The sequence below is a fragment of the Necator americanus genome, chromosome III, assembly GCF_031761385.1.
Source record: "Necator americanus strain Aroian chromosome III, whole genome shotgun sequence".
NCBI classification, from domain to species: domain Eukaryota; kingdom Metazoa; phylum Nematoda; class Chromadorea; order Rhabditida; family Ancylostomatidae; genus Necator; species Necator americanus.
In genome coordinates, this window is record NC_087373.1 from 39,509,002 (window position 1) to 39,535,820 (window position 26,819).

Below are 26,819 nucleotides of genomic sequence, written 5' to 3' on the forward strand. Positions count from 1 at the left end.
CCAGAAATATCGTTTTACCTCTTTCACACATGAAATAATTTTCCATTTCATGGTAAATCGTGAAATTTCTCTACATATGTGCGCTGATAGGCTCATCCTACTTGGTTTGTAAGGAAGTTACTGATACTTCATTGCAAGGCTACGGTAGCTACCCACGTTTTCTTGAAATTTAGAAAAAAACGTTTATGGATGCATAAACGTTTTTTTCTAAATTTCAAGAAAATGATCGGTGGTGCTACTTATTCTCTACTTTTTCATAAAAAGTTTTATGACTTCATTAATTAGCTTAGAAAAAAAAAGTGAGAGCGTGAGGTACTCCTTTTTTTCTCACGGAGAACACAGAACAGGAAGAAAATAGAAGTAGAGAGAAAATTTTAAAAATTGAAAGCGAGGATTCATTTTAAAAATTTGTTCCAACCGTTCCAACTTCACAAATCATGTAAATGTAGCGAATTCAACGCGAAATAGTGCAAATCATTGCTTATCCACAAGAGAAAAGTATTCGTTCCATCGAAAAACCCAATGGGAAAACTTTTTGCGGAGAAAAAAGCGAAAAAGACAGGAGAACGAATAGGTAGGTAAAGAAAAAACTCGAAAAAGTAAACAAAAAAACAATGTGACAATAAAAAAAAACTCACAATAAACAACTAAGAAAACTGTAGGAAAGTAAGGAACTGGGAAAATTTGTCCGAAAGTAACATCGCACTGTAGAAATTAACTCATTTTTACTATTTTGAGTGATGGATGGAAGTGAATCCTTGTACGATTCCTTCTGAACGTCTAACACCCCGAAAATCCTGCTGTTTACAAGATAAACAACTTCTTAGTGGAGAAATTATAGCGTTTTTCTTTTCAAAAATATTATTCCTGCAACTACGGGATATGCTCGATTCAATGGAAATCGCGTTAATTCGATCACATTCCCGATTTCTAGCCTGTAATTTAATTTTCTACTCGGAATCCTAACATTATTGCCGGAAGCCATATTTGGTATCCATGGTAAACGCGTGTTGTGTTGGTCGCTGGCCTCGTCTCGATAAGAATGCGTATCATGCATTTTCGGTGCTTTCTTGACAGACGTTCCATAATTTTGATCTCTGGATTTCTTTTTCCGGACGAAGATGGTTCTTCCGAATGTAATTTTTAAGATTATACAACAAATTCTAGCAGAAATTCGCTAAAATCAATAGCTAGGCTGCAAAAATTTGCTTACACGGGAAATTTCTGGATTCCCGGCTCTTTAATGGCGGATCGAACCTGAGCTAGAGTACTGCCCAGCTCAAAAAACTGACTACTGTAGTCGTTCAGGCCGGGACCCCATTAAATTTTTTTTTCAGTCGCTACTTTGCTTAAACTATGTGTCATAACTTCATTTATGTGACTATTATTTATTATTTGATCATTTCAATTCTACTTTTTATTTATTTTTATCCATATTTTATTATTATATTATTTTATTTTATTATTATATTACATCATTTATTATTATTTTTATTTAATTAATTTATTTTATTTTATTTTTTATATTTTCATAATTACTTTCTTTTTATTTTTTTAAATTTTTTTTTATTACAGCAAACAGATAAATAAGTCATAAGATAAAATAATAAATAAATTTTTTAAACCAATAGTGGTTAAATTATTGAACACTACTTATTGTTTTATTATTTCAATTCTACTTTTTACTTGTACAATAATTGTTATACGTACGAATATGCTCCATAATTCATTTTTATCTCCGAACTACCGTATCTCTACCGTAGACAACTCTAAAGCTATTTCTATAGTCCAATGAAAATTCATTTTCAGGAAAAAAAAATCATGGTGGAAGGTGATATAGTGGCAAAATGGACAGTTCCACTACAAGACAAGGTAACTGAGTATTTTTACGGATATAAACCGACAAAACAATCTTACCGTAATTATCCAGTATGGAGAGATACCGTATTTTCATCATATAAGCATTAAGGTTTATCGAATAGAGTTTGAGCATGGCACAACAACGGGAAAACGAGTAATACGAGTTGATGGCAAGGTTTGTTGTTTCAATCAATAATATTGTTGTTTTTGTTGTTGTTCCTATCAATAATATTGTTTTTGCGGTTGTCACTGTTTCTTTACGTTACGCTAGAAGCGCAGCATTTTGAGAAGGGACACCTTAGTGATGGTATTCTATCGACTTTACGTGTTGTCATCACAACATAAATTATAAATAAAAATAAATAAATAATAAATAAACAAATAAGCAAATAAATATAGTAAATAAATAAATAGTTGCAGTTACATTTCTTTATTCATTTTATATACACGCGAAGCGGGTATGGCGCAGTCGGTTAGCAGCCCGCTGCAGCCGCACACACTGTCGATGGTTCGAAACCGCCCCGGGGCCAACCAAGCACTTCATACCTCTGGTGTGGAAAAATTGACACCCGCAAGTTATTGTAAAGGTCAACACACGTTTCAAAACCTCAATGACGAATTGCAGTAAAACTCGTTGGTGCGGATCCCAAGCGGATTGATACCCCAGAGAGACTTTATTTTATATACGCTTTTTAAACACTTGACAAGCTGTTTTTTTTTGAAAATACTTGAATTGACAATCAGTATTTGGGCTCTAAATTTCGTCGCCAGTCGAAATTGAAACTTTAAGAGCTGGAAAGTTCGAATATTCGAATATTCGAACATGCACGCCACAGCAAAGACACCTTAGTACCAGCAGTATCATTGGCGTCGAATACAACCATATATTGCCATTTGAACTGATATTTGAATTCGAACAAGTGCCCATACCATGATTCTGAGGGGATGAGGGAAAAAGAAATAAAAGAAAATGCAGGAAAAACTAAATATAGGATTGTACATTGCCGGAATTCGAGGTGGATCCACTTATCTCCGTTTAATCGTCGTAAAAAAAAAGCGTGGGAACCGCTTTATTTCCTACGAATCACGTTAGAACACGCCTCTGTGTACACGTTCCGGCCCCTTCAGCACCCATTTCCTTGGTTGATGAGGGAATTCATCTTTTCCTAATCGTCGTAAAAAAAAACCGCGCCTTCGACGTCCTTTTCCAGAAGAATTAGGAAAAGATGAATGCATCAATACTGGGTTCCGTAATCTGTACGATCCGAACTCAGCGTTTTCGCTGTGGGATCCGCTCCACATCCAACATCAGAGTCGTGATACGCTGCTTTTAATCGAAGAATCAAGAAATAAATTTTACCAAAATTTTTCCATATTGTACTGTATTTCTACGTTTTTTGTTTCTCTAAAAAATTTACTACTGTGTTATAGAAATTTTAAGTTGTTCTATTTTTTTCTTTTGAGGAAATTTTACGACGTGACTGGATGTTCAAGTTGGTTGGTAAGGAGTCATTCCAGCTGGGGAAAATGAAATGTACGATCACCGTAGAAGCGCTCGGCACATTTGCTTACGAATATTCGCTGGAGGTGAGCAAAAAAACACGTATTCGGGTCAAAACATTAAATCTCATCGAATTTCCACCTGCTGAATGAGCGAATATTCGAGAAAAACTGGCGTTCTTCTCAATTTTTTTTATTTGTTAGTTTGTCTCAACTCTTCTTTGACTTCTGTCTCCATTTCGAGTACTTTCTTTTTGCTTAAAAAAACTCGTTATTTGAAGATTTTTCGAGTAGTTGTTTCGAGTTATTCGACATTCGTTCATTACGTCCCAACTCGACAGGATCGAGCGAATATTCGATCGAATAATGAATTCAATAGGACAGAATCTGCTACCGCACAAATCACTGCATATACTCAAATATTTTCAGGTAAACGGGAAAAACTATGAGAAATTTCGCGAGGAACAAAGTAAAAAATTGTTGTGTTGGGAAACTCATATCGGTGGAGAGGAGACAAGAATCGTTCTAGGTATAATTTTTATATCTTTACCAATAAAAAAACTATATAGTGACACTGAAATCGAATTTCATCCGCTTCTCGTAATTTTCCCAATGTTTTCAAGGATGGGTTACAAAATTTCGGATTCAATAAAGAAGTCAGTGACGCTAAAATTTTTACGCAATAAAATAACGTCACGGGGCAGAAATATGCAATATTCAATATATTTTATTTTATTGAAATATATATGCATTGTATTTTTAGTTTTAATAATCCGTGGGTCACCGGTGACTCACCCTAAAACTATCACTTCGAAACGCAAACAACAACAATACGCGACTATTTACCTCATTTGTGTATTTTCTCGCTCACTCGACCTCATTCCATCATAGTAAGCTGAAAATGGGAAATTCTGATAATTTAGCGGAAAATTACTTTTTTTTTCTGGCAAATTCTCTGCCGTTAGTGAACCAATCGCAACACCGAGGTCCTCAGATTGCGGTAGTTAGGAGGAAATAATGATAATAATGCTCATCCTGTCATTAACAGAAGAGGTTTTTTTTTCTCTGGAAAATTTTTGTAAAATGGATGGAATTTTTGTTTTAGCTACATATTTCTAGTTTTTTAATCTGAAATACGTCGGGTCTAAGCTTATTTTCTACTCCACAAATATCCGGAGAAAGTTTCCGGATTAAAAAATCGAGGATTATATTAATATTAGGGATTAAACATATTCTATATAGAAAAGATTGTATTAGCAATTGTTGGCTAGATTTATAGACTGCTTAATACTGTTTTTGGGATTTAGATTTTTTTAAATAATTTTTTAATTACGTTTTTCTGAGTTTTCCAACAAATCGAGGATTTGTTATTATATTTAGTATAAATAGAAATTCAAATCGTGCGGATAAAAAAATATGGATGGAGACAGGAAAGCTGGAGAGCGAAAAAAAACCACACAGCTCACAACATCTGTGGACGTCCTGGATCAAAGTATTGTAGCAATGAACGAAACGTGCATGTCAGATTCCATGTGAAAATCCGAAAGGGGTGAAACAATTTCGGGAATAAATAAAATCTTTATGCGACGATAATCGGGAAATTCGCCCAATGATACGAGTTTGAATGGTTTCTAGGGCCGGGAATCAAGGGGTTTCCATGGTTTCCAGATGTTAAACCTTAAAAATCCTCAAATAAATCCTTGAATAATAGGATCTTGGTGAGGAAAAAGTGCTAAAAGGTCTTCGTAAGTGACTACCAGAGCCTAGAAGTGTAGAACTCTACAGAGAAAGTCCGCTCAAAATTCTTACGACTATTTTTTTCCGTAATTTTTTTCCCAAATTTGAAAACTATTCCAAGAATGTCTTGTTTTCAGACAAAGAAACAATGGAGGTATGGGTGAACGGGAACAAAATCGATACGGCTGTGAGTGGGACACAAGGAATTTTTTGATCTCTAAATTTCTTGCGCGAAATTCTCGATACAATCACTTCCTGATTCAGGGGGAATTCGTTGCGGATGGCACAGAAACTCATTTCGAAGTGGGACGACATGTTTGTAAAATTCGTGCAACGAGTAGTGGTCGGAAGAAAATCGGCGTTGTCCACGATCTCTACGTGGATGGGGAACCGATTCCGTTGATGACATTCTCGAAAACTCGATGATCGATGATTTTCGAATATTGATCGATTAGTTGACTGGTGATATTGTAGTGAGACATATTACATTCCACTTTGTTATTTATCTGTGTGTTTATTGATCATTGATCCATAAGCAATTTTAGCTCGTTTTAGAGTTGTTTATTTTTTTAGCCTGATGAAAGTAATTTTAATAAAGAAGAAATGAGGGAATAATTAGATTTTTAGTGATGTTTCTCTGTTTTTTTTTAGATTTTCACCTTGATTTCAGCAAACTTGTCCTGTAATAAATCGCGCAAACGTGGTTAATAAATGGTGAGATAATAATAATTGCCAACTCTATGCTGACCTCAAGATTTTAGATCAAATAAAATTATTTTAATTGGATCTCATTACTTGTAAATATTATTTGGAAACAGCCTAACGATTTCAGTTGACGTCTCTTTTTTTTTTTTTGAAAAAGACGTTAACTGTGGCGCGCATCAAATTTTCGGCAGAAAAGAAATATTGAAGAGTAGGATAAAATAAATCGAACAAAAACAATGGGGAAAAAAGAAAACGAGAAATTCTTGACACGTTGAGATTCACATCAACGTTCAGAAAAAAGTGGAAATTGATCCCGTTCCGAATTAATTCCAACAAATAACAATTTTGTGCTGAAAAAGAGAAAAAATTTCCATTAATAATCATTTCTTTTTGTTGAATTCTTACAAAAATTCAATGCAGAAGATTTTAGAGAAACTGAATAGACGAATAAAATAAATAAACAAGTCAACAAATAAATAAGCAGAGTGATTGATGATAGTTTGAAAAAGTGGTTCAATATCAACGAATTATGAATTGGGCATGTGAGATCCGTCCCTTTTCTTTCATGATCGATTCCAGGTAGGTCAATGATCAATTGGATTCATCAACGGCTTCATCGGGGGTACGGATCGGAAGATCCGCTGTCTTGTCTTAGTGTTAATAATCCAGAAAAAGTAAATTAACGGATATCGATCGAATACGGTCCTAAGATAGGCTAAGCTCAATGGTAAAAATAAACAAAAATGGTTCTTTTGATTCGACGGTGTTGTACCGCCCATTTGTGGACGAGAGAACACCATAGGATTTTTCTGGAACCATAGGATTTTTCTTGGAACCTCAGGATTTTTCTGTCTTTTCGCTTTTTTTTTTCTAATTTTCAGTTTTCTCATCGATTCAAAACCCGTTTTTGTCTAAAATAGATGAACCCAATTGATCAACCTCTAATCATAAATTCTAGGATCAAATTTTGTTTGGATTTCATTACATTAATTCCTTTTTGCCTCTCAACTTTAGCTTTTTAGGTCCCTCCCCTTCAATATTTATGGATGAATCTCTCAAAATGAATCTCTTATATAGTTTCGCTTCTTTAATTTGCTTCTTAATTTCTTTTATTTTAATTTCTTTGCTCTTCCCGTTTTCCTGGATTTTCCGCCCTGGATTTTTGTGACCACTAGTCCATTTCAGCACTGAGACCCTTTTAGAAGATAAGGGTAAAATTCTCCGTTAATTTACCTACTCATTCTGACACTGGATTTCTGGCAGAAATCACCTTAGCAAAGTCATGTGCCTGAATTTTTTTTTGATTGATTAAAAAGACTGAATTTTGAATGGTCAAAGTCAGCAGATCAATAGAGAAAATCATCCGCGCAATCGATAACGGCTCGAGCAATGATCCTAGCAATCAACACCATTACGAAGTAACTTTTCTCCTCCACGCACCTTATTCTAACTTATAACGGAGCTACTACAAAAGTAATCTGTGTTTCTTAACAACGCTAGATCCACAGTAAGTAAGTATTTATTTATTCATTTGTTTATTTACGTGGGTTAAGGATAAAGTAAAACAGAAACGAACATTTGGTCAAAACGACCGATCATAACAGAATTCATGCGATAATAATCTTTTTTTTTGCTAAAAAAAAAGAGAAAAAAGAGATCCTTTTGATAAACGAACTTTTTCTTTCTTTTCTCTTCATTTTTTTTTCATAAACGTCAATCATACTAGGTGAAGTGAAAAGTTCTTGAGTTTCTTTCCTGGTTCTTCTTCTTTTTTCTCGCTTGATGCCTTTATTGAACCATATCTGACGATCTGAACATCAGTTCATAAAATTCCCATCGAAATGGATAAAAGTTATCGAACAAAATATCGCACATCTGATCTAAATCGATTAGTCCTAACTTTGTTGATTTCAATGTCGAAATAATGGGAAAAAAAACTCTCAGAACGATTTTTACTTCACCTACTATCGGCTAACTACCACTAACGGTAATTTCGTTGTTTTCTTGACGATATTTGATCCACAGTAAGAATTTGTTTATTTATTTAGATTTATTTACGTGTGTTGGAGATGTGGCGGAGCAGAGAGCAGCATTAGGTTTATTTATTTCATAGTCGCAACAGGATTTATGCATTTACCCTCATTTATTAGAGAAGAGGGAAAGAAAAATCCCTCTGATCCAGGTTTTCTCACGGAGCACATCACTGTCATCCGTTTATCGGTATTTGACCCAGGATCGGATCAATTTATGGACTCCGGGTATTCCGTGATTGTTTTCCATTTAAGCTTTGCATCACTACTAGGTTGACTTTTGTCTGGGAATTAATTCCCGAAGAAACCCATGGAGTGTCCTGAATTCGGAGCACCATTAAAAAAAACCCATTCGGTACCAATCATTGTCCTCCAACTTCATCTAACAACTGATTTATTCGTTTTTCCTCTTACTTTTGTCCGAGTTTTACCGGGATTCCACCCCTTTTTTCCGGGAATTTTACTCCCGGATCCACCCATGTACAACATTCCGCTTCTGGAGACAGCGGGAATCTGACCTGATCTTTATCATCGATAGCTGAATAATAAAAAAAGTCAAAATGGAAAAAATCGACTGCTCATTAGATCACGAATTATTGATCGTGTAAATCACTATTTTGTTGAAGATATTTGAAAAAAAAAACCTATGAGAAGAGTTCGATCGTTTGGTACCGTCACTACAGATAGTTTTTTGTGATAGATTTCATGATTTATCTACATGATACTGAAACTTTTCTTCTCCTTTTTTATTTCGCTCAGAACTTCCAAAAAAAACCAGACGATATCTCTGAAAGTTAGTTGAAAACTCGTGAATTATTCCAGAAATCCCTGAAAATTCTGGTGAAATCCGTAGAAACACAAAGAGCATTTAGAAAAATTTCACTGCATCATTTCTGAACGCGCTTCTTCAGTTTCAAATCCCATTAGAAATTAGGTGGAATTTGCTGAGAAACCATGAGAATATGCCAGAAATTTCTAGATGTTCGAAAGATTTGTTGTTTTCTGTTCCGACAAGGAAGTACATATGCAACGAATCCGGATGGAAATTTGATTACAATCTTTTTTCTGAAGCTTTTCTCTTCTTCTTCTTTTTCTGAGACTTCCTCGATAGGAATCGAAAATGCTCTAAAAGTAGTCCATAAAATGTTTTTCCCCAGGAAATTTTCGTATAAGGAGCTGTTCCAAAAATATCCAGTGTTCCAGGAGGCAAATAATTATAGAGTAGTCACCAGACCAGCCAACTCGTCAATTATTCCTCTCAGGACAAACAATTGATGTAACCGACTCTGTTGACGGGAACCAGTGTTTATTCGCCTAAAAATATCTACGTCGCATGTCCGTGGAGCGGTCATTGTGGAGCCCGTGGGCGCCACGCCCCTCGAGGACATTTCGGGCCCGGGTTGCCACGGCATTCCGCCCTCGGTGGTCCAGCGATGCGAACACGGTCGAGCTCCCTGTCGACGCTGCCTACGAAACCGCAGAGAACAGGTACTTCTTCTGGATTTTCTCGATTTCTTCGTTAATATTGTTCCAGGAATGGGCAAAAATTATGTAACAGTTGTAATAAATAAATAAATAAAATATGCAAATTATGTACTAATTGTAATGAAAAATAACTGTAATAAACCAAAAAAAGTTATCTTTGAAAAACCTCTAAAGACTTAACCCCCTGATTTTCTTTGAGTCCTCATGACTTTGAGAATATTGTGGTAGGATTCCTGGTTTCACTTCACGAACATTAAATTTATTAAGTATAAACTTCTTGTGCTAGATAAGGCTAAGATAAATTCCTTAAACAAATAAAATAACTCCCTAAAATTTCAAAGTTAATAAAAACTCTAGAAAAACAAACAAAAAACCCTTCTTCACGAACTCGGGGCTTAAACAAAAACAATACTTCTCCTCTCATTAACTATCTAATAAAGTAAAAAAGTAGTCAAGTAAATTTCTCATTAACGTGCATTTTCCCCGAAAAAAAGTCCTTTAAATATTCCACATTTGAATTCCGTTCCTCGGAAGAAACTGCTGTGTTTGGTCATTTCCTGGATTCTCAGAAAAATTGCCAGTCATCAAGAGAATTCGCAGGTTCATTAGATGTAAAATCCGATGACACCTCGGCAAAAACGTGGCGGAAGTAATTTCCTGAAATTTCCTCGAATGAGGACGAGGTTGCAAATTCGAGAAACGTCGAGAAATTCCAGACAATTTCGCACTGAGTTAATGTTGGCGATAAAATTTTGGATTTATTGAGGAATTCACATGTTTCCCAATGCTCAAATTTGCAATTTTATAATTTCGAGCGTTATGGGAGAATTCCCACGAGGGTCGATGTCCGCTTTTATGGGCACGAACAATGTTTCCGAAAAAATTACTCGAAAAAACTTACATCATGCCACGAGTACTACGGTAGGACCCGTTACTGATTAATATATGTACAGTACATGCCCTACCATATTATGTATAATACTAAATTTGCTAGTATTTCTCTCGTAATTTTTTTTTGTAAAAGTATTAGCGCCTCAACCCAGCAATAAACCAGGTGAAGAGAAAAAAGAAAATTCCAGAAAAATCGTAGATGTAGGTATTTCTTGCTTAGCAGTTTTTTTTTTGCGAGTTCAATTTTCTAAGTGAAGGAATGTCTTTCTACTTTTTTTTCTGGAGCTCGATGCCTGAAAAGGGAGGTCTTAAGGTACGAGTTCACTTGTGGTTCATACTAACGATTGAATTTTCTCAAAATGAGACAATTCAATCGTTAGTATGAACCACAAGTGGTTTACATAAATATATATATATATATATATATTTTCTTTCTATTTGGGAATATGTTGAGGATTTCGCTGCGCTTCCAAAAGAATATTGACAGACAACTTTTCTCATGGGATTCGAAAAAAAAACTCGAGAATGAACACCGAGTTGTTTATGAGTGCGTGTTTTATCGACACATCAGCCGCAGCAGCTGCTTGGACGGGATAAATGGAGGGTTCTTCCGGATTAGGAAGATATAGGTAAATAGGGACAAGTAATGGAAAATACTTTTTTTGTTCCACAAACTCTTCCTTTTCACGATATTTTATCCAAGAAATTGGAGCATAGTGATTGAAAATTGATACATAATCCACATATGAGAATGAAAAAATCACTAATTTCAGAGATAATGATAAATTTTTGAAAATGACTTTGATTCTTTTTTTTTCGAAAAATTCCTGTCTAGACTATCAATCAAGCATGGAGTGATTGTGTTTTCCACAGATTTCTTTCAACTGGATTTTCTTTTTTCGCAAAGTTAGATGAGAAAATTTCATAATCTCCAGACAGATGCTTCTGCTTTTTTTTCTTTGGATTTTTCACACAGGGTTCGATCTTGGCCAAATCCAAGGGAAAAATACAAAAAATAGAGTATAAGATTGAATTCAAATTACATATGCTTAGCTCTAACAGCTTCCATAGTCCAAATACTTTGCTAGAGCTTCATGGAAACTTGCAAGGAGCTGAATTTTCCCGCAGTTTTCCATTTTTTTTTTCGCTTTTTTTTCGATTCAAAATTTCAATCAACCATTTCTTTTCATCTATTTACAGTTGGAGGTCATTTTTGGGGAAATTACCTGCCTTCTTTTTATATCCATAGCGTCCATGCTCATAGTAAGAAATAAATCCATAGCAATAAATTCAATTACAAGAAAAATTTCTAATAATGACAGAAACGATTCCGCGGTAATAACGAACAATAATAAGTGATAATAAAAAAAAACAAATAGTAGGTTGTATTTTTAGCCCCGGGAAAAATTGCGGTTCGCATTTATTTGCAGTGCTTTTTCTCTATCTTCTATTTTCTCTGCATATGGCTGGGAATCATAGTAATTACCCGCCAAGGACATAGCGGGTGCACACCTCTTGCAGCCGCCGCCGCCGCCGACGACGACGACGTCATTATTAGCGGGGTAGCATTCATAGCGGTACTCCACTAAAGCCCGACCATGCACACGGGGCGCTTTTCCGGTTCCTACGCATAACTTCATCGAAGGCCGACGACAACGCTCAATATACGTATGTGCGGATGCATTTCCGCCCACGGGAGTTTTTCCCTGGCAATTTTTCTAGCTGTGTTTCTGGATAACGGTGAACGTCATTCGAGTAGTATGATCGGGGATTTCTCGCTCCTTTCAGGGAAACATGAAATCACAAAACTGACGAATGTCGGATCCATCGACGGACAGATAGATAGGAGTACGTGGCGCAATCACGAGCATGAGCGTGAGGACGCTCAATTTCCCTTTGTTATCCATAAAAAAACATGCGAAACAGTTTTTCCCTGTGATCCCGCCTCAACAACAATACAACTTATTACGGGCAATAGAACGTGGGCAATCCGCAATGTGTGCACGGTTGTACAGGTCGCGGCAGCTTGTGCTGCCAACTCGAGTGGTATTAATTGAATTGCGGAAGTTAAACGACGACTAAACACGGGTGGAGCTCACGAGAATGGAAGAGTCACGCTGATCCACTTGAAAATCCAGAAAAGCCCCGAGAATAACGTCAATTTGTGATAAGCTGCCCTTAGGCTTAAGCGATAAATTTTCTTCTTTTCAAAAGGAAATCCTCATCCCATATCCGTCGCCGCTGCTGTTGCTATTTCTGGGAAACGGAAGTGCTAATGTTTGTTTTAGCTCGATATTCCAAGGATTTTGTTTGTCATGTCCCAGAATTTGAAGGCTACTGGGTCAGACATGACCATAGCTGGATAATATACGCTCTTCAGAGCAAATTTTTTTAGGAGCAATAAAATCCAGACGTTCTCGATGAGAATATTTCACATTTTTCAAATAATGAAATGCTTCAATTTCCTTATTCAGCTTAATAATTGAGAACGATCAAACAAAAAAAAGCTGTGAACTTTTCCAGGACTTCTTAAGCAAACAGGAAAACATTTTAAAAAGTGTTAATAAGTTTTTCAAAGATTTCAACGTAGAGACTAGTTTGTTATTGCATTGTTGGTTGCTCCATATTTTTTTTTTTTGTAAATTTACTAAATTTGGAGGTAAAATGCTAACGTTTAAGAAACTTATATTTATTCTTTTCTTTTCGCTGAGAGAAAAAGTAGGGACGATTTCATCAAATTTGCAGGGGAACTACCGTTGTTTATCATAGAAATTTCTATAGCAATATTTAAAATCTTGCTATTGTCGTTATAACTAAAAGGTAGAAATGAACGCTAAAAATTACGGAGTTTGGGTCACTGATCGAGGAAATGGAAAAGTTGCACTTTAAGTTACGTGCTGAAGTGAAAATCCCAGGAGATTCTGAGGGATTTCAAATATTTCGACATCGAAGAAGTTTCTTCTAGAGTAAAACGTAGAAATTCTCAATCTCAGAAAGTCACAAAGATCAGGATGAAAACCGGGTTCGTCTATTTTGTGATCTCGTTCATGTCAAAGATAGCGTCCGTCCTCGTCGGCGCGACGATAGCAGCACATGCGGCTCGATTATGGCAGCAAATTTCTGTTGTTTTTCGATCATACTTGCAAGTAAACACGTTTCAGGTTCCTTGTCTAAAATAACATTGTTATCCATAAGGTTTCCAGCAGTTTTCGTTTCAGTGGAACCCCTTAAAAACAATTTTCTTGATTTTTACGCATGTATGGAATTGTAGAATCCAGAAAGATTATCTTCAAAATCATCGCGGTAGCAGGAATGGGAAATTTCCAACATTTCTTCAGTTTTTGGCAAGGCACTGAAAATTTCCCTTTGTCTCCATTGGAGAATAATTAATGCACTCCATTCTCATTATTTTAACTATACAATTTCGAATATTCTGGCAATTTATCTCTGGAAGGTATTAAAAATGAAAATAATTGAATTCCACATAAAAATTTCTGCGTTAAACATTGATGAAAAGAGAAAGAGAGGTCGGGGACTAATTATTTTCAGTGATTTTAATTCTTAATTTTTGTGGTTTTTTTTTCTTCAATTTTAACTTGATCAATGGGAAAAAATGGGAAATATTTCAGGAGTTTCTCTGGATCGCAACAATAACGCTGTACGATTGGATCGTCAACCGCGACTCATTCATAACACCTCGAAACATTTGAATGAGGGATTTTTTGGCGTGAGTTCTTGCACGCCGTTGCCATGACGAACGAATTTTTTCGCCAAAAATAGCATGTGTTAACCGGACACATTAACTCTGTCTAGGACCGGCTATCATCTGCGTATTGCGGATTCTTGGATTAGTAGGGACCCGACCTGAAGCTTGGTCCAAAACCCAGCTGTTAGGAAAAGTTAATCTCAGAAAAATCCCGGAAATATTCCATAGAGAAAAGTAATGTAAACTTAAAAGTTCCATCCAAGACAGACGACTAAAAAAAGTCGAAAGCATTCTTGTTGCTCTCTGTTACTGGAACAAATAAATAAATAAGTAAATAAATAAACAAATAAACAAACAGGACTGAAAAGCATGTCTGTACTGCTAGACACGGAGGGGTCGTTCCGATCGAAGAAGCATACCTCTACTTTCTCCTTAATAGCTGACTGGAAACGGGTAAAATTAAATTAAATTTGAATCAAATTTGAATTACCGGTAAAATTCCGACAAAAATCGTAGTAAACGCTAAAATTGTGAAATGTAAAACCCCAACTATAAATTTCATAAACAAAATAACTTTTATAATAATAATAAGTTCCAAAAAGTATGAAAAATTTCAAAAATCTACAAATTAATGATTTTCTCCGTGAGAATTTTCCATTTCTTTGTATTTCCATAAAAACTTACACTATTTGCTAAATTATACGGTAATCTATTAAATTAAAAAATTAAAAATATAACAAATTATCATTTAAAAATAATTATTAGATTAAAATTATTAATTAAATTAAAAATAATTAATTATACTATAAAAATTAGAGTGTTTGCAATCAATTTCTCAAGTTCGCAGTTGTAGTTTTTTTTTCTGAAGCAAAACATTGTTTTTCTATCCTCCTTCAACAAATTATGTCCTAATGAGGAGATGGATTTCCATTTCTCTTCCGTAATTTGATTGAATTTCTCTTGATGGTTAATTTTTCCCGTCTAATTCGATCTTATCTGCAATTCTTTCTTGCCTATGCTATCGAAAAGTGCGATTTTTTTTCGCGATTTTACGTAATTCACCGAAAATGTCATGCATTTTTATATAAATGCTTTTCTAATGACATTCGAATAGGCGAAGCGTTCGGCTGAGGGAAGAATTCGCAAGAAAATTCCTCAGGATTACGAGATTAGAATGAACCAATTTCCTTGCCCGATTACTGCGCATTGGATTCGTTACCGATAATCCCTTCTTTTGTGGAACTACCAGTGAGCAAGTATGAGGAAATTATCTTCTTAAAGATTTGTATTAGAAAATACTCTAGAAAATTGAAACTAAATTCAAAAATTTATGGATTTTTCGAGGGGGTTTTCCTCGATATTGAGAGATATCTGCGGTTCCACCGATATTCGCCCACATACGATCCTCTCGAAGTTGTCCAGTTTAGAATTTCCCCCTTTTTGGAATTTCTACAAATCCCACTATGATATCCATGACGTCATTGATCGTATCTATGACGTCATTCTGAAGATCCAAACGAATAGAAATTCTGGAAAAACGCAAATCCAATGGGAATTTAAGGGCAAAGCGACTGAAGAAGGAAGCGAGTACATGAAAAGGAGGCAGCCGCTGAATTATTCACTACAGCAACAAGCCATAGATGGCTCGTTTGCTCGAATGTTTGTGGAAATGAGAAATATCCTGGAATTCTGAGGATGAGAATTCTTCGCATTATTTTTCCAGATTTTCTATCTGAGAATTAGATTCCTCCTCAAAATTCAAAGCAGAATTTGAAAGTGATCTACATCAGGAACGCTTAGTTCCTTAGAATGTTCTTGTAAACAACGTTTATTTATTTACTTACTTTGCATATTTATTTACGGAATAGACTCCACAAATCCATAGAGAGCGATTTAGTCGCAGATGCGTTATTTATTTGTTCTTTTTTCTTCTTAATTTACGGTATATTGCTACGGTACTCCCTCAACTAAGGCGGACAGAAGGCCGAAGTACTGGTATGGAACAGAGGGGAAGAACAAAGGAGTAGGTCAGAGTTTGCTTCCGGAGAAGCGTTCCTGAGGTTTAATTAAAAAAAAACAAAAAAAACCTATACTCATAAAAGTGCCTAGAGGTGGGCTTCTTAAAAACTCATTTTCCAGAACTTCCACTTTTCCAGAACTTTTCATTGCATTTAGCTTTAAACAGCTATGAATCCAGAAATTTTGTTAATTCAAATATTACTTTGCAACCTCGCGTTCCACCAAAGTTGCTGCTCTTTTGAATATTTTTAGTAGCTGTCACATTTTCTTTTCTTCTAACAGAGCTATGCAATTCTGAGTAAAGTGCGAGCAGCGCCATTCCATGAACAACCACAAAACCTGAAATTATAGTTTCTTACATTTTTCTTGCCAATAAAAAAAATCGGCTGAAAAAAATGCAGGCTGCAAAAGTACAGCTGTGCAATTCGGAATGCATGCAGGGAAATTGCCACGGTACTGGCACTCAGAGTTGACCGTGAAATACTTTTCCATTTCTCAGGATAGTGCCAATGCGTCGGAAAATCCCAACACCAATAATCATCCTCGAAATAATTCATTTTATTGCTTCTTAAAAGCAGAAATACGAGTTCTCCGAAGGGATTCCATGCAAAAGATACGAATTGATTGGTGCGACTAAATGTGTTTGTTAGATGCCTAGTAGAAGAAGCGTTAGATCGCATTAAATCCTTGAAACCCATAAAAATTTTTTCCTCGGAAGTTTTCCTTTTTAAGAACCTGCTAGGTTATTATATATTTAAGAAAAAATTAAAATACTAAAAATAATGAAAGATTAAAAGGAAAGTAAATACAAAATTAAAATATTTAGATAATGTAATAAAATATAATGAATATAAATAATTTAATAAAAATATTTAAATATTATTTAAAATAGAAATAGCTGGATTTCCTATTGTTTATTTGTATACATTCCTTGCCTCTTACTCGTGGCACGCCTTTGAGCGGACCAAATAAATGAATAAAAGAATAAATAAATAAATAAATATTAAAAATAGGCAGAAATACAGTGACACCTGTAAGTCACGCCACCAGCACTACCGTAGCCCATCACGTACCGTAGATTTAGCCTGGATCACCCCCAAAAGAACTTCTACGCGTTAATCTGCTCCCCCCCCCCTTTTTGATTTTTCAAAGCGATTCCTACACCTATTCAAAAACATAACGTAAATAATGGATATTGATCTTCCGCAGCGTCAAACGCTCACTATACGAATGCTGGAAGTTGCTACGGCATGGATAATAGCATGCGCTGTGCACTCTCCACGTTGGTCAACGCGAACATTTCCGGTACGCGTCGTGAAAAGAGCAAAAAAGGCCGGAAATCATGGAAAACGTGTGCTTACTAGTGGACAGCATGGATTAGCAGCAGCTAAATTCGGTCCGGATCCTGAAATTATGGAGTTGGGGGCTTTCAGAAGGATACACTTGCGTCAAATCAAAAAAATAGAACTATTCGATCTTCTCTCGATCCAGGAAAATTGCCAAAAATTCCGTTTATCGCAAATTTCTCCGCACTCTTGAGGTTTTTTTCTTTCTCTGAAAACTGTTCTCTTCGGGATTTTCCCGGATTCCTGCTTTAGCTCGGGGTTTGCACCTGGCTATATATTATCAGCTATACCATAGGAAAAATAATTTCCAGTCGAAAGATAATTATGAAAAATTAATTTCAATTAATTTAAGAAAGTAATTAAGAAAAAACAAGGCTACACAATTTAGGAAAAACTCAGCGCTTAAAAAACCCTTATTTTTACTCTTTCCAGGCATCTGAAAATATTCGCCACGTGGAATCCAGAAATTCCCTGGAGAAGCATTACGAAATCGGCTCCGTGATTGGACGAGGAAATTTCTCACGCGTGTTCTTTGCTCTGAGACGGAAAGACGAGAAAAAATGTGCGCTAAAAGTGAGTGCAAAATTTCTATAGAAGCCTCGACACTTTTTTTCAACACTAAACGAGAACTACCAACGTTCTTCTACAGTTCGTTTTTCGGCGAGTTCCGGTCGCCTTTGTACGAAATTTGAAATTTTTGCTGACGTCGCTATTGTGTGCGGCCGAGTTTTTCGTTGGCTCTTTCAGCGCTTTTGTTATTTTGAATGGGACCGCGATTAACAATGTATGAGTTTGCTGCTGACCATCAGTCGCGAGTCGGAGAAAAATGCACCAACAAAAGGCTGGAAATCCGGATTTGCCGGACAGTGAACGCGCAGGGATGTCCAGGAGAAATTTCTTCCTGATGCAGCGATGGAAATTTTAATTTGCATTTGTTAATCGAAGTGAAAAATCAGCTCTAAACACTCAGAATTCTCTTTTCGTTTTATTTTCCTTTATTTTTTTTTAACAAACACGGAAAATCTAATCGTACTTGTAAATTCTCGCTTCTCACCAGTCTTCTTCATTAAAATCTTTGATCAGGACCTATCAATCGAACTACAGATCTACTCAGCACCATCAAAAATCTTTTTTCGCTTCTTTTTCCTTCCGTTTCTTACAAAAAAAAAAACCGCGAAAAGTCTCAGTATGGTTGTAAATTTTTGTTTCTCAGCAAACTTTTTATACGTACTGCATATCAAAGAACAAAAACAAAAAAAATTTGGATATACATAACCGTCCCAAACCTCTAAAGCGTTTTTTCCATATTTCCGGTCAATAACCACAGAATGAAATCTTTTTTCTCCTGATACTCATGTGAAAATATTTCACAATAGTATAAAAATATTATTAAACTATTTTTTTTCTTAAAATGTTTTTATTCTGAGTCAAAAAAAGAGCGCGACCCTGCGGTGACGTGAACCTGGCGCAGTTCACTCCTTTAAGAACAAATACCCGGAGATCGTAGCGCTTTTGACATAAGTGGTTAGTATTTCGGAGATAAATAAAGGCAGAATACGGATTGAAACGGGTCCCACGTTAGATTGATGCGGCGAAATTTTTCTACAAAAAAATTCAAAAATTAGTGAATGTACTGAAGATTCCTGCCTGCTTGTGGCGCCGTTATATAGAATTCTTACGAAAAAAAATGATGATATTAAAATATTATGGTGAATTTTCTTGTAGTTTGCTTTTTTCCTTTTACCTGAAAGTAAAAATGTTTGTTTTTTTTCAGATAACTTTCATTTGATTTTTCAAATTAAATAAAAAATTTTAATAAAATTCAACGCAGAATCGCTTATAAAGAAAATTTTTTATTACTGTACTAACGCTATGTAACTTCGTTCTATTCATCAAAACATTATTTCGCCCCAATTCTTTCAAAAAAAAATCGTTTTTTTTCCAGGAAGTAATCAAACAACAACTACGCGGCAAATGGTTCTTCATCGAGAATGAGGTCGAAATTTTGCAAATGTGTTCGCATCCGAATATTTGTCGGATCGTTGACGCGTTCAAGACGAACAGCAAGTACCTGTTGGTGTTCGAATATGCACAGGTGGGAAATGCTGGAAATTTTGAGAAATTTCCCCCCGGAATCCAGTAAACTGAGTTCTCCAGAATGGTGATCTTTTCGAGTTGATCCGTCGGGATGGAAAGTTGGACGAATGTGACGCAGCCGCATACACTAATCAGGTGCGGAGAGGATTTAAAAACGAATAAAGAAAATTTTCGCGTAAATTTCCTCTAAGCTAAATCTCCTAACATTTCACTATTCGAATGATACCGAATATTCGATTCTTGGGAGCTTTGGAGGGGATTTCTGATGCGTTTCGCAATCATTTTCCAGAAAATCTGCGATCGGATTACTCAGAAAGAAATCCCAAAGCTAGGAAGTTAGTAATAAGATTCATATCTATCATTCTCAACCAAATAATTATGAAGAAAATAAAAATTATAAGATAATTGGGTGAGTGGAAGAAAATAGAAAAGAGGAAGCTCTTGCTAACTACCAATCTTCCATGCCCCTCAGGATTCCGAAACAAATGATTGGGAAAGGTAGACTTAGAAAATAATCCAATAAGAAAAAAGAAATTTTTCTGAAACTCAAAGAGTTTACAATTTACGGAAACAATTTCCTCGTTCCGTTTTTATATCAAAATAAAGTTATGAACGTTCTTAGATCTTTCTTGAGGCTATATTTCCTAAATAAAAATTTATTCCTATTGTTCCTCCCGAATTTATTCCTATTGTTTTTCTAAAATCCTATCAAATAGTCCCACTACGACTAATTAATTCCTAGCTACCAACGATTTTTTTTTAATTTCAGCCTTATTTTGCCTGAGATATATAAATATTTTTTCAGACAGCTTCAGCACTTGCTTATCTTCATGGACGAAAAATCGTACATCGTGATGTGAAGGCAGAAAATCTTCTACTTTACAATAATAAACAGGTCGGGACGAATTGTATTTGGGTTGAACTCTCCAGAAAATTCGAGAAAATTCCTTCTGATAATAATATGATCCGATTATTTCTGCGGTCTTAGGTTCGTCTTTGCGATTTTGGCCTCGCATGCACTATTCTTGGCCCACTGTACAGAGTATGCGGCACACCAAGCTATTGTGCTCCGGAAGTACTGAAAGAAACAGGTAACACCCATGCTATTCTTGAAGTCAAAAGGAGTCCCAGGTCGCAGCAAATCAGAAAACATTGTTTTTCACGCTAAGATGTAGTTGTTATAGGACTTTAGGAGATTTTCCTGGGAAAATCATGGGGTTTCCCTACTCTTATCCAAAAAAGATTAGTCTTTTTCTAGCTGAATGCACCCAGTTTGAGCATTCACACTTCATTTCAGAAATTCAGCTGATACGGAGTTTCTGGAACGCGCTGCAAGCGCGTTCCGGACCTGTTCTGCACAAATATCACCACGAAATTTTCAGCTTTACAGTAACTTGATCTACAGTACCCAGTAATTCCTTTTCTTCATGACTTTAAATTCAAATCAAACGCATTTTTTCTTTCTTAACACGTTTCCTACACAACGCTCCTCTAGACGGCCCAATAACCGAAAAAGGACGAAATTTAAGAAAAATTCACCTTTTTTTGTATGCAACAATTCATGTATCCCTTTAAACAAAAGCTATTTAAGTTTAAATTTATACTAAAATGCGAGAAATTCAAGCCAATGACAGATATTGACGAAAGAAATAAGGAACGAGTTCAAAGATCCAAGAACATTACGATTTTTCTTCCAGACATCGATAGTTACCATCGGATTCTTCAATGAAAAACAAATGATTTAATGGAAGCAAAGACAAAGAAGTCTTGACAAAGAAGCCTAGCAAAAAAATTCACAATTTTTTTCATCCCTAAATACTTGCTTTTTTGTAATTTGGTATTTAATAGAAAATCATAGTGATATTTGGAGGAAATGACCGGATAACAAGATAAATATTCTCCGGAAATCTCTTCTCCTTCTTTCAGGCTACGGTACCGCGGTGGATGTGTGGTCATTGGGTGTGATGCTGCACATAATGCTCGTCGGTTTTGCCCCGTTCCGAGCCAGTGAACGCAGTCGGCTCTTCCGCCTGATCACACAGGGTCGGCTGCACTTTGACTTGCCCGAGTGGAGGGAGGTGTCCACAAGTGAGTGAATTTTTTTGGGGAGAGAAAAAAAAACTCCACAAAAATTTCCCCTTCTACTCTTCTCTTTCTAAACTTGAAGAAATAAACATATTTCTGATTCTTATCTCCCACAAAAACTAGAAGACGCGGGAGATGCACCGAAGGTTAAAAATTCATTTCGATTTTTTTAAAATTAATTAAAGTTAAAAGTAATTTATAGAGTAATATGTAATGGTAAAATATAATTTATTTTATAATTTAATTTATAATTATTTTATATGCAATTTTTCAAATTCTAATTCAATTTTTTGATTTTTCATTCTGAATCGTCTGAAGATAGCATGATGTTTTTCTCCACCCACCTCTTTCAGAAGCTCGCGATCTTCTCTCCCGAATGATCTGCACCGTGGTTGAAAAGAGATACACCGCCAACGATGTCTTCTCACATCCATGGATCACTCAATTCGATTCGGCTTCCTGAAATTTCGGAAACGTTGTTTTTCTCAGACAAATCGGTGAAAATTTCGCAGAGACGCCTTGAAACTTTACTTCATATTATCTCTAGTAGATTATAAGGATAAGAATGGGGAAATTGTTGAGAAAGCTCTGCGGAACTCCCGAAAAATTCGGCACTATCGTTTGTTTACTGAGTCAAGACAGACGTAAACTGTAAAAAAAAAGAAAACAAATACTTTGCTAAGGCTTCAGCGATTTGTCTGGAAAACTGAATCTTGCACTTTTACAACCTCTTTTCATCCATGCACTATGGAACATTTTACTTTCACGGGATTACTTTATTATTAGGAAATTATTAAGGTTATAGTTTGTTTGACATTTGAAGACACCGTCATACATTTCCTTTTCCGGAATATTCCTAATTAATTTGATCTCAAATCACCCAATACGTGCACGTGTTAATTTGCTTCTTCTATTGTCCTGCGGTTCTTCCGTCGTAACATTATGGCGCTATTAAGCAATACCTGCCATTTCCATTCCATTCCATTACAGGGGTCATTCCTTTCATAGAATTTCACTTGTTTTATTAGATACTTAGCAAGTAGCACCGTAGTTATTTTTTTCCATGAATTAGAGAAGAATCTCATTTATTCATCTGTTCCTTTTTTTTTGTTTTTTTTTTTCAAATTCTCCTACATGGTACTATTATGCATTTTTTAAGCAAAACGTTGTATATCAAATAACGAAGTGATTTCTATGCATCGCATTTTTCTTGCTTTTTTTCAAACAAAAAAGTGGATATAGAGATTAATTGGATTTTTTGAAAATAAATATTTGATTAAAGAAAAACTTCTACTTGAGAATATTTACAAAATACACTTGGCTTAGGCAGTAACCACGAATCAGTTCATTCACCTGCAGAAAGCTGGGCGCAATTCGCGCAATTGTTGATTTTCGGGAATTTTCCATGTCCAAGGAAACGATCATGGGGGATTTTTTGCCCATACAGTGGATTTGAACAATTCTGTAAATTTTCGGACTGTTAGTTCTTGAATCTTCGTTGTAAGAGACAAGTAATTATGCTCAAGGTAGTCATGTCCGATTTTTTTTTTCACCACAACAATGTGGATCACAATAACGGATCTGCCTGGATGGCAAGACTTGCCTTATAACAGATTGATAAAGAAAAAGAAATCCATTCTGTTTCCAGAACAAAATAAGATGAGGTCAATAAAATAACAGTAAATAATGATAAAATAAGAGATCTTTAGAAAAGAAAAAGACGAAAACGTCTCAATATTTGAAGAGATTGCATTTCTCCTGTGCTTTTTTTTCAAACCGAGCTTAGAATTTGGTCGTAAAGGATAAAAAAGGATAGAGTGCCCAGCGTCAACCCATCCGCTTGGTATCTAATTCAGAATCGTCGGTGATTTATTTCACTTTTCTTTTTATTTCGATTTCAAGCCTACACAGTGACTTGCGGGGATCAGCCAATAAAGTCAGCATTTTTGTCCACCCAGACAAGTCTGGAACCAATCAACCACCGTCACTGAATGGGATGAAAAGCTTGGTTGGCCTGATGCAGCTTCGAACCATCGACGATCCAGCTGCATCGGAGTGCCTCCTATCGACTGCTCAACGCTCTCCTACTAATTAGGAAGAGCAGAAGGAAATGTAGAATCTGGAATACATCTGTGAAATCTAAAATCTGGAGTACACGTTCGACTGTTCTTGAATCATTGAGTATTGCATACCGTCTGAATGCTTTCCGTAGGATGATCATAGGCGTTAGAGATGATAAATCTCTTTGATCATTATGATTTTTCCAGAATCTAACGAAAGAGAGAACGGGAAAACGTTAGCTGTTAATAAAAATCAATACCATTCCTGGCTATAGCTCAGACAAATCAATCAGATCCAGAAAATTGTCCAGGAAAACAAGTGAACATCCCTTATAACACATTAAATATGCTAATGACTTCTGTGCAAAAAAGGAAGCTAAACCTTTAGTATGGTAGCCAAATGAGAAAGTAAATCTGGGAAAGTATACAATCTTAAAAATACAAAAAAGAATTCAAAATTCAGACTACCAAAGAAAAATGAAGCACTTCTTTTTTGCTCACTCATTTCGTCAAAGGAGGAAGCGCATTCATCGCTGCGTCGTAAAAGGAAAAAAATTTGAATCGCACACAGATATTTGATATTTGCTCGACGAGAGTTTCAAGGTGTGGCGCAGCGAATTTTTACGACCATCTCCGTGATGGAACGAAACGGCCCCGCGGTCCTTAAAAGCGCCGTCGAGCAGCATGGAGCCGCCCGCCATCCGACGTCCTGATGATCTCCGTTGCTGTATTGCTTGCTGTGATTTTTCCCCTCGCACAGACATGTGCTCCAGCTTCAGGTTCGTTTCCTCACTGTTGATGGTTCCTTTCAAAATTTACGAGGGAAAAAAGATGGAGGTGGCAGGAAAAAAAATTGAGGAAAAGTTTCTGTAGAAACCAGTACAGAGACTTGCAGAAAAATCAAATTTTTCTCCAGTAATTCCCATTCTGACCTCGCCTTCTTCGTTTAGGCGGAATATCAAAGACAGCCACGCTGCATTTCTTCTTGGCTCCACCACCCAAGTACACCTACAGCGATTCGCCGGCTCTCGGTCAAAAATCCACAGCAAAAGCAGCTGAAGCGAACGCGGACAGAGATCTAAGATCAGCAGTAAGCGGCTTTCCTTGCAATTGTTTAGGAAACTTTCTGGAAAAGCTTTTTTTCTGTAGGAAATTTCTAGCAATTTCTGGACACAATTTCCAACAACAAAATCTCTTCTTCCTATTCAGATTTTGTCAACATTGACGGAAAATGGAATACCGACCGACTCGGCCTCATTGAGTTATGAGTTCGTAGCTCCAAAACTCCTCTTAGCCGAAGGCAGCCATTGTCAGAAAGGTGGCACTTACGTTGTTTACCATGGTATGTTTGTTATTTAGTGATATCCAATTTTTTTTCCCACAAAAATGCAATGAAGCATAATGAAATAGCAGGGAGAACATATTTGCTGCTACTATGATTTTCTATCCAGTGTGATATTATTAGTATCTATGCCATTATACTAGAAAAAAAAGAAAAACAAGAAAGAAAAAAAATTGGTGTGGTGGGCGGGGCAAGGGCGTTCAAGACCAATAGTAGCCCTTCGCTCCGCCCCCACCACTTCGCATAACTTCTTATCGTTCCGGATCGAAGGGAATTTCCTTGATACGATCGTTGCCATACTGTAGTAAAGGCGAATTTGTTCCCGTCAGGAGTACAGACTGAAAAAAGCTGAACTATCTGCTGATTTAGGAACAGTTATGTACAAATGTGTGGAGGAGGTGATTGTAGCGAAAGCTCGAGGAAAACGAGAAGATCCCTTAGATCCAGATGCAACAACAACAACAGAGGAAGCAGCAACGGGTGAGACCACAACAACAGCAGCAGCAACCACAGCAGCAGCGACAACAACAACAGCGGCAGCCACAACAGCAGCAGCAACAACAACAACAGCAGCAACAACAACAACAGCAGCAGCAACAACAGCAGCAGCAACAACAACAGCAGCCAGAACAACAGCAGCAGCAACTCCAACAGCAGCAGCAACAACAACAGCAGCAGCAACAACAACAGCAGCAACAACTACGACAACAACGAAAGAGAAAACAACAAGACCCGCTGCAGAAACTACCACCGACGCCGAGACGACACCGGAATCAGAATCGACCACGGAAACTACTACTATGGAACCCGTTCCTGATACCGAAATAAGATCCGAGCAATATGAAATTTCCGGCTCGGTGGTGGTGGAAACACCACAGGTAGGTTTAAAAGAAATAGAAATGGTCCATAGAGGCTTAATAATGGAGAAAAATTCTTGTTTTTCCAGCCAATTTTCGAAAGTCAATGGAATACGTTGGCTGAACAGATCCAGAGGAAACTTCGAAAATACCATGTGCTTTTTACAGAAGATATCCAAGTCGAACTTGTCTAGAGCACACCTATGTACTGTTTGTATGTATAGAAGCAAATATATTGATTGGAATTCAATAAAGTTCTGATGAATTTAATGAGTTTTAATGGAATTAATAGAATTTAATGGAATTTCCTCTACAAAAAATAGGGGACTATCCGCATCATCTAGTTTTTTCTTTCTCTAAAATAAAGAATGAGAGAAATATCTGAGGAATAAATTTTGTGGAACAAATATTTCCTAAAGGGCTGTAAGTCTCTTCGAAAAATACTACTTCACTTGATGCAGTAAAATTTTTACAAAATTTATGTGCAGTAAAATTTCTAAAAATTAGCTATGGTGGTCTGAAGCTAGAAGGCGCGTGCAGATAACCGTCGAAAAAACTATTTCTGATTGAATACGGTAAAATAGTAGAAAATAATTGAATGAAAGTAAAAATAAAGCCTTAAAGATAATCGTGGCACAAAAGCAGCACAAAGGATAATAAGGACAAAAACAAGCTACAGCTGAGAATAACGAATTATTGAAAAAGCTGCGAGTGCCTTCTTCCAGAACATTGTTAACTTATCTCAGGTAGAATTAAGGGAAAGAGATCGTTAATGAATTCTAGAAGTTCCCTTTTAATCAGCGCGATCAAAATATCCTCCGGAAACCAGAGGAAACGCCTTTGATGCAGAGCAGTAGCAGCTAATCCGACATTTTTTTTGGTACGGCGGCGTCACACCGACAGCCCTTCCTATATTATTTGAGGAATGGAAACTTATAATTAGAAATTAAAATTTTTACTAAAATGTAGTCAAAAAAAAGAAAGACAAGGCAAAAGCTGTAAAGCAAAATTCGGTGGTTTTTTTCGATCAGTGGAAGATTCAGTTAGGTTTATTTGAAGATCAACAGCTAAGAGATCCTGACGTATATTTCTGAAATCA

General features: G+C 36.2%; 2 protein-coding genes across 5 annotated transcripts; both read left to right on the top strand.

Annotated features, from left to right (window-relative positions):
* Positions 1 to 1,821: 1,821 nt before the first annotated feature.
* RB195_012381 (uncharacterized protein) lies at positions 1,822 to 5,523 on the top strand (the record flags this gene model as incomplete). Of its 2 annotated transcripts, XM_064194197.1 has the most annotated exons (6): positions 1,822 to 1,872; positions 1,931 to 2,035; positions 3,325 to 3,447; positions 3,790 to 3,889; positions 5,235 to 5,284; positions 5,362 to 5,523. In XM_064194197.1, the coding sequence occupies 6 exons, from the start codon at positions 1,822 to 1,824 to the stop codon at positions 5,521 to 5,523; spliced, it is 591 nt and encodes a 196-aa protein (XP_064051780.1). The 2 variants fall into 2 exon arrangements, with proteins under 2 accessions (XP_064051780.1, XP_013302693.2); XM_013447239.2 differs by lacking the exons at positions 1,822 to 1,872; positions 1,931 to 2,035 and having other exon boundaries at positions 3,346 to 3,447.
* A 3,742-nt stretch (positions 5,524 to 9,265) lies between these two features.
* Positions 9,266 to 25,914, top strand: RB195_012382 (uncharacterized protein; the record flags this gene model as incomplete). 3 transcript variants are annotated; one of them, XM_064194200.1, is made up of 11 exons in its annotated part: positions 17,122 to 17,238; positions 17,712 to 17,852; positions 19,225 to 19,374; positions 19,437 to 19,511; positions 20,182 to 20,271; positions 20,365 to 20,467; positions 21,303 to 21,464; positions 24,472 to 24,611; positions 24,731 to 24,863; positions 25,233 to 25,741; positions 25,810 to 25,914. In XM_064194200.1, 11 exons carry the CDS (start codon positions 17,122 to 17,124, stop codon positions 25,912 to 25,914), a joined length of 1,725 nt encoding a protein of 574 aa, XP_064051782.1. The 3 variants fall into 3 exon arrangements, with proteins under 3 accessions (XP_064051781.1, XP_064051782.1, XP_064051783.1); XM_064194198.1 differs by lacking the exons at positions 17,122 to 17,238; positions 24,472 to 24,611; positions 24,731 to 24,863; positions 25,233 to 25,741; positions 25,810 to 25,914 and adding exons at positions 9,266 to 9,320; positions 13,838 to 13,935 and having other exon boundaries at positions 21,303 to 21,472; XM_064194199.1 differs by lacking the exons at positions 17,122 to 17,238; positions 17,712 to 17,852; positions 19,225 to 19,374; ... (2 more) ...; positions 20,365 to 20,467; positions 21,303 to 21,464 and adding an exon at positions 24,234 to 24,300.
* Between the last annotated feature and the right edge of the window lie 905 nt (positions 25,915 to 26,819).